This window comes from Salmo salar, chromosome ssa18, assembly GCF_905237065.1.
Source record: "Salmo salar chromosome ssa18, Ssal_v3.1, whole genome shotgun sequence".
Taxonomy (NCBI): domain Eukaryota; kingdom Metazoa; phylum Chordata; class Actinopteri; order Salmoniformes; family Salmonidae; genus Salmo; species Salmo salar.
Window position 1 is genome coordinate 36,292,736 of NC_059459.1, and position 7,500 is coordinate 36,300,235.

The 7,500-nt window shown below is 42.0% G+C and overlaps 1 protein-coding gene across 4 annotated transcripts in view; it reads left to right on the plus strand.

The window, feature by feature from the left end:
• meis1b (Meis homeobox 1 b) overlaps positions 1-7,500 on the plus strand; it is a 197,897-nt gene that overhangs the window by 125,526 nt on the left and 64,871 nt on the right. For all 4 annotated transcript variants that reach the window (XM_045701809.1, XM_045701811.1, XM_045701808.1 and 1 more), the window contains exon 9: positions 6,290-6,366. In XM_045701809.1, coding sequence (XP_045557765.1) covers positions 6,290-6,366 — 77 coding nt within the window. The remainder of the gene's footprint in view (positions 1-6,289; positions 6,367-7,500) is intronic.

The window sequence follows — 7,500 nt, forward strand, 5'->3', positions numbered from 1 at the left end:
AAAGGCAGAGAGACAAAGGGAGGGAAGCTGCTCTGAAACTTTCCATCTGCTCTTGAAGACATGTTTTTGCTTTTTCTGTCTGACAAAAGACTTCTCACCCCAGGACCACAGCCAAACACACCCACACACACACACACACACACACACACACACACACACACACACACACACACACACACACACACACACACACACACACACACACACACACACACACACACACACACACACACACAGACTACACACACACACACACACACACACACACACACACACACACACACACACACACACACACACACACACACACAGACACAGACTACACACACAGACTACACACACACACACACACACACACACACAGACTGCACACACACACACACACACTTTCTGTCAACCGTGTACAGTATGTGTGTGTATGTGTTTCAGTGTGTGTGTGTGTGTGTGTGTGTGTGTGTGTGTGTGTGTGTGTGTGTGTGTGAACCTCTGTCTGAATCTCATGTTTTGACAGATAGGAGCATTAGTTCTGTGAATCCAGGACACAAACACTGTTATGCTGAATGGCTGTATCACAGGATGCTTTATGTTGCTACATAGGCCAGTCACCATGCAATCAGTCACCATGCAACCTTGTGTGTGTGTGTGTGTGTGTGTGTGTGTGTGTGTGTGTGTGTGTGTGTGTGTGTGTGTGTGTGTGTGTGTGTGTGTGTGTGTGTGTGTGTGTGTGTGTGTGGCATGTGTGTGTGTGTGTGTGGCATGTGTTGTGTGTGTGTGTGTGTGTGTGTGTGTGTGTGTGTGTGTGTGTGTGTGTGTGTGTGTGTGTGAACTCCATGAATGGGGCAAAGGGACCATACAAGTACAGTATCAGAACAGTATCAGTACAGTATCAGTACAGTATCAGGACAGTATCAGTACAGTATCAGGACAGTATCAGGACAGTATCAGTACAGTATCAGAACAGTATCAGTACAGTATCAGTACAGTATCAGGACAGTATCAGTACAGTATCAGTACAGTATCAGGACAGTATCAGAACAGTATCAGTACAGTATCAGGACAGTATCAGTACAGTATCAGTACAGTATCAGTACAGTATCAGGACAGTATCAGTACAGTATCAGGACAGTGTCAGGACAGTATCAGTACAGTATCAGTACAGTATCAGTACAGTATCAGGACAGTATCAGGACAGTATCAGGACAGTATCAGTACAGTATCAGGACAGTATCAGTACAGTATCAGGACAGTATCAGTACAGTATCAGTACAGTATCAGTACAGTATCAGGACAGTATCAGTACAGTATCAGGACAGTATCAGGACAGTATCAGGACAGTATCAGGACAGTATCAGTACAGTATCAGTACAGTATCAGGACAGTATCAGTACAGTATCAGTACAGTATCAGGACAGTATCAGTACAGTATCAGGACAGTATCAGTACAGTATCAGTACAGTATCAGTACAGTATCAGTACAGTATCAGGACAGTATCAGTACAGTATCAGGACAGTATCAGGACAGTATCAGTACAGTATCAGGACAGTATCAGTACAGTATCAGTACAGTATCAGTACAGTATCAGTACAGTGTCAGGACAGTATCAGGACAGTATCAGTACAGTATCAGGACAGTATCAGTACAGTATCAGGACAGTGTCAGGACAGTATCAGGACAGTATCAGTACAGTATCAGGACAGTATCAGTACAGTATCAGGACAGTATCAGTACAGTATCAGGACAGTATCAGTACAGTATCAGGACAGTATCAGTACAGTATCAGGACAGTATCAGTACAGTATCAGGACAGTATCAGTACAGTATCAGGACAGTATCAGTACAGTATCAGTACAGTATCAGGACAGTATCAGTACAGTATCAGGACAGTATCAGGACAGTATCAGTACAGTATCAGGACAGTATCAGTACAGTATCAGTACAGTATCAGTACAGTATCAGGACAGTATCAGGACAGTATCAGTACAGTATCAGGACAGTATCAGTACAGTATCAGGACAGTATCAGGACAGTATCAGTACAGTATCAGTACAGTATCAGGACAGTGTCAGGACAGTATCAGTACAGTGTCAGGACAGTATCAGTACAGTATCAGTACAGTATCAGGACAGTGTCAGGACAGAATAAGTACAGTGTCAGGACAGTATCAGGACAGTATCAGGACAGTATCAGTACAGTATCAGGACAGTATCAGTACAGTATCAGGACAGTATCAGGACAGTATCAGTACAGTATCAGGACAGTATCAGGACAGTATCAGGACAGTATCAGTACAGTATCAGGACAGTATCAGTACAGTATCAGTACAGTATCAGTACATTGCAGTGTGTTTGTGACTCTATAAATGTGTGTGTGTGTGAAGTTTGGCAGTAGAACAAGCTCAGTTTGTGTAGTGCCATCGCCCCTGGCATGGTGGCCTTGCCTTCTGAAGTCACAAGGTTCTCTCATACACACACACACACACGGACGCACACTAATACACACAAAATTCACACTAATACACACACACATACACACACACCATTATACTGGCTGATATAATTAACCAGGTCCCTGTCTTGAAGAACAAGGAAGCAGAGGGGAGGGAGGGAGGGAGGGAGGGAGAGAGGGCGGGACATACATAAAGAGTACATGGAGAAGAGAAGAAATGGGCTGTAATTTGTCCAGAGGCGACAGTGCAATTATAAATGTGTGCATGAAATTAGCCAGAGTTTGTTCCCATTCCCTCCTACACATCACATGGACATGAAACATGAGACATGTTCTCTCTCTCTCTCTCTCTCTCTCTCTCTCTCTCTCTCTCTCTCTCTCTCTCTCTCTCTCTCTCTCTCTCTCTCTCTCTCTCTCTCTCTTCCCCCCTCTCTCTCTCTCTCTCTCTCCTAGACTGGGAGTACAGACAGGGGCCTGTCCCAGACATGAACAGCACATTGTTTCAGTTGAACCAGAGCTCTTAGCACTAATATAAATCATACACTTTTATATTCCAAGTTTATTTGATTGATGTGAGTTATATGTTATGCTGTATATTGAAACAGGCAGGTCTAGTTGAACCATTACCAGCTGGGTTGAGGGGAGGGGGGGGGCTGAGGTTTCTAGCGAGTAGGATGCTGGTTTCTTTTAGTCATTGATCTCACGTCAGTTTGACCTTTTCTCTCTATAATAGTTCAGGTTAGGTTCGGGAGATGGTAAACTGATCCTAAATCTGCGACACAGATCACCGTCACACAGCTTAGTGAACAAGGGATAAAAGCGTCTGAAAGACAAAATAAAAGGGGGATACTATCCTGAGATCGTTGGTCTGGATTCTAACACAACGGTCAGCATCGTTGGATATCCAGCCCTCCCTCCTCTTCCCTCTGCATGTGTCTGTATGCAGAGCTCTTGCTTCTCTCTCTCTATCTCTCTCTCTCCCTCTTTCACTCTTTCAATTGAATTCAAGGGGTTTTATTGGCATGGGAAAAACATATGTTAACATTGCCAAAGCAAGTGAAGTAGATAATATACAAAAGTGAAATAAACAATAAAAATGAACAGTAAACATTACACTCACAGAAGTTCCAAAAGAATAAAGACATTACAAATGTCATATTATGTATATATACTCTCTCTCTCTCTCTCTCTCTCTCTCTCTCTCTCTCTCTCTCTCTCTCTCTCTCTCTCTCTCTCTCTCTCTCTCTGCTCTCTCTATAATAAGTGAAAAACATTACACTTACTAAAATTCCTCAAGAATAAATACATTTCAAATGTCATATTATGTATATATACAGTGTTTAAATGATATGCAAATAGTTAAAGTATAAAAGTTCATGTAAATAAAAATACAATAGTGTTTGTTCTTCACTGGTTGCCCTTTTCTTGTGGCAACAGGTCGCACATCTTGCTGCTGTAATGGCACACTGTGGTATTTCACCCAATAGACATGGGAGTTTATCAAAATTGGATTTGTTTTCAAATTCTTTGTAGGTCTGTGTAATCTGAGGGAAATATGTGTCTCTAATATGGTTATACATTTATCAGGAGGTTAGGAAGTGCAGCTCAGTTTCCACCTCATTTTGTGGACAGTGTGCACATAGCCTGTCTTCTCTTGAGAGCCAAGTCTGCCTACGGTGACCTTTCTCAATACATATACAGAATAACATATAACACACATCATTCAAATCAACCTGGAATATAACCTAGTCTTTCTCTCTCTCTCTCTCTCTCTCTCTCTCTCTCTCTCTCTCTCTCTCTCTCTCTAATGACTGTTGCTGTTTCTCCACTTCACTTAACTTTATAATTGGCTCTGCTTTTTACTGCCAATAATTAGCACATCTCATATTCCATTAATGATTCAGGGAGACACACCTCGGCTTCTACACACTCATTAGCGGGCCTTCAAGTGTGTGTGTGTGTGTGTGTGTGTGTGTGTGTGTGTGTGTGTGTGTGTGTGTGTGTGTGTGTGTGTGTGTGTGTGTGTGTTGTGTGTTGTGTGTGTGTGTGTGTGCGTGCGTGCGTGCGTGCGTGCGTGCGTGCGTGCGTGTAGACTGTGTTTATACTACCCGCTTCCCCTACATCTCTCTTGCAAATTCAAAGCACACCTTTTATAGAAATTACAAAATGAATGAATGAATGAATGAATTGATGGCCTTTACAGTTACATGTTGTTTATTAATTAACCATATATTTAACCAGGTAGGCTAGTTGAGAACAAGTTCTCATTTACAACTGCGACCTCGCCAAGATAAAGCAAAGTGTCCTAATGGCCAGTACAGTTGTCTTAATGAATAATTGATAGCCAGTACAGTTGTCTTAATGAATTGATGGCCAGTACAGTTGTCTTAATGAATTGATGGCCAGTACAGTTGTCTTAATGAATTGATGGCCAGTACAGTTGTCTTAATGAATTGATGGCCAGTACAGTTGTCTTAATGAATTGATGGCCAGTACAGTTGTCTTAATAAATTGATAGCCAGTACAGTTGTCTTAATGAATGAATTGATGGCCAGAACAGTTGTCTTAATGAATGAATTGATGGCCAGTACAGTTGTCTTAATGAATTGATAGCTAGTACAGTTGTCTTAATGAATTGATGGCCAGTACAGTTGTCTTAATGAATTGATTGCCAGTACAGTTGTCTTAATGAATTGATGGCCAGTACAGTTGTCTTAATGAATGAATTGATAGCCAGTACAGTTGTCTTAATGAATGAATTGATGGCCAGTACAGTTGTCTTAATGAATTGATGGCCAGTACAGTTGTCTTAATGAATTTGATGGCCAGAACAGTTGTCTTAATGAATTGATGGCCAGTACAGTTGTCTTAATGAATTGATGGCCAGTACAGTTGTCTTAATGAATAATTGATAGCCAGAACAGTTGTCTTAATGAATATTGATGGCCAGTACAGTTGTCTTAATGAATTGATGGCCAGTACAGTTATCTTAATGAATTAATTGATGGCCAGTACAGTTGTCTTAATGAATGAATTGATGGCCAGTACAGTTGTCTTAATGAATTGATGGCCAGTACAGTTGTCTTAATGAATTGATGGCCAGTACAGTTGTCTTAATGAATTGATGGCCAGTACAGTTGTCTTAATGAATTGATGGCCAGTACAGTTGTCTTAATGAATTGATGGCCAGAACAGTTGTCTTAATGAATTGATGGCCAGTACAGTTGTCTTAATGAATTGATAGCCAGTACAGTTGTCTTAATGAATTGATGGCCAGTACAGTTGTCTTAATGAATTGATGGCCAGAACAGTTGTCTTAATGAATTGATGGCCAGAACAGTTGTCTTAATGAATTGATAGCCAGTACAGTTGTCTTAACGAATTGATGGCCAGTACAGTTGTCTTAATGAATTGATGGCCAGTACAGTTGTCTTAATGAATTGATGGCCAGTACAGTTGTCTTAATGAATTGATGGCCAGTACAGTTGTCTTAATGAATTGATGGCCAGAACAGTTGTCTTAATGAATGAATTGATGGCCAGTACAGTTGTCTTAATGAATTGATGGCCAGTACAGTTGTCTTAATGAATTGATGGCCAGTACAGTTGTCTTAATGAATTGATGGCCAGAACAGTTGTCTTAATGAATTGATGGCCAGTACAGTTGTCTTAATGAATTGATGGCCAGTACAGTTGTCTTAATGAATTGATGGCCAGTACAGTTGTCTTAATGAATTGATGGCCAGTACAGTTGTCTTAATGAATTGATGGCCAGAACAGTTGTCTTAATGAATTGATGGCCAGTACAGTTGTCTAATCTGTGTTTCTGTCCCTCCTCTTACAGCACCCCTACCCTTCAGAAGAACAGAAGAAACAGCTGGCACAAGACACAGGCCTCACCATCCTACAAGTGAACAACTGGTGAGTCATCACACACACACACACACACACACACACACACACACACACACACACACACACACACACACACACACACACACACACCATCCTACAAGTGAACAACTGGTGAGTCATCACACACACACACACACACACACACACACACACACACACACACACACACACACACACACACACACACACACACACATACACTCACACACCAATCTCCCTCTCTCCCCCCCAAATCCATCAAACCTTCCAAAGGCAGATGAGCCTGAAGAACTTTTCCACTTAGACACTGACCATCCCTTAACTCAGCCGAAACATCACTCTCACTGTTCATATATCTTCCTCTCATCTTTACCCTCCAAAACACAACTAAGCATGAGACTAAGAAACATATAACAGAATCACCCCGCTAAAACACCAAAGTTCAGAAACACACCATAATGATTCAGAAGCTAACTGTGGCCAAATAGCCCTTTAATGCTAACTAGCTTGTCATGGGGTTTGGGCCTTGGTTACTAACTAGCCTGTTGACCCTGAGGTGTCCTGATGTAGAAGTACCATGGAGAACAATCAGCTTGTCCTTTCTGTTGTTAGGCATGTCTAATTAACATGAAGGACCCATGGTTCAGGAGAGAGCAGTGTATTTGATGTGGAGGGGTTATGAGTTTAAAGGTTCAGGAGAGAGCAGTGTATTTGATGTGGAGGGGTTATGAGTTTAAAGGTTCAGGAGAGAGCAGTGTATTTGATGTGGAGGGGTTATGAGTTTAAAGGTTCAGGAGAGAGCAGTGTATTTGATGTGGAGGGGTTATGAGTTTAAAGGTTCAGGAGAGAGCAGTGTATTTGATGTGGAGGGGTTATGAGTTTACAGAAAGACCCCTCCCTAAAACACAGCGCAAGGGCCAAGCTCAGGCAGATCGCTCAAGATTGACTTCGAAATAGGACGTCTGTCCATGTCCCGAGGACATGGGGAAATGCCTTCAGAACCAGCCACTAGGGGCAACAGTGAGCACTATTACCATCAAGTGGGGATGGGTTTTCTGGGGTGTTGTGGATGGGCATAATTCCCTGACATCTCATATTCCATGAATGATTCAGAGAGAGAGACACACACCTCGGCTTCTACACACTCAGTAGCGGGCCTGT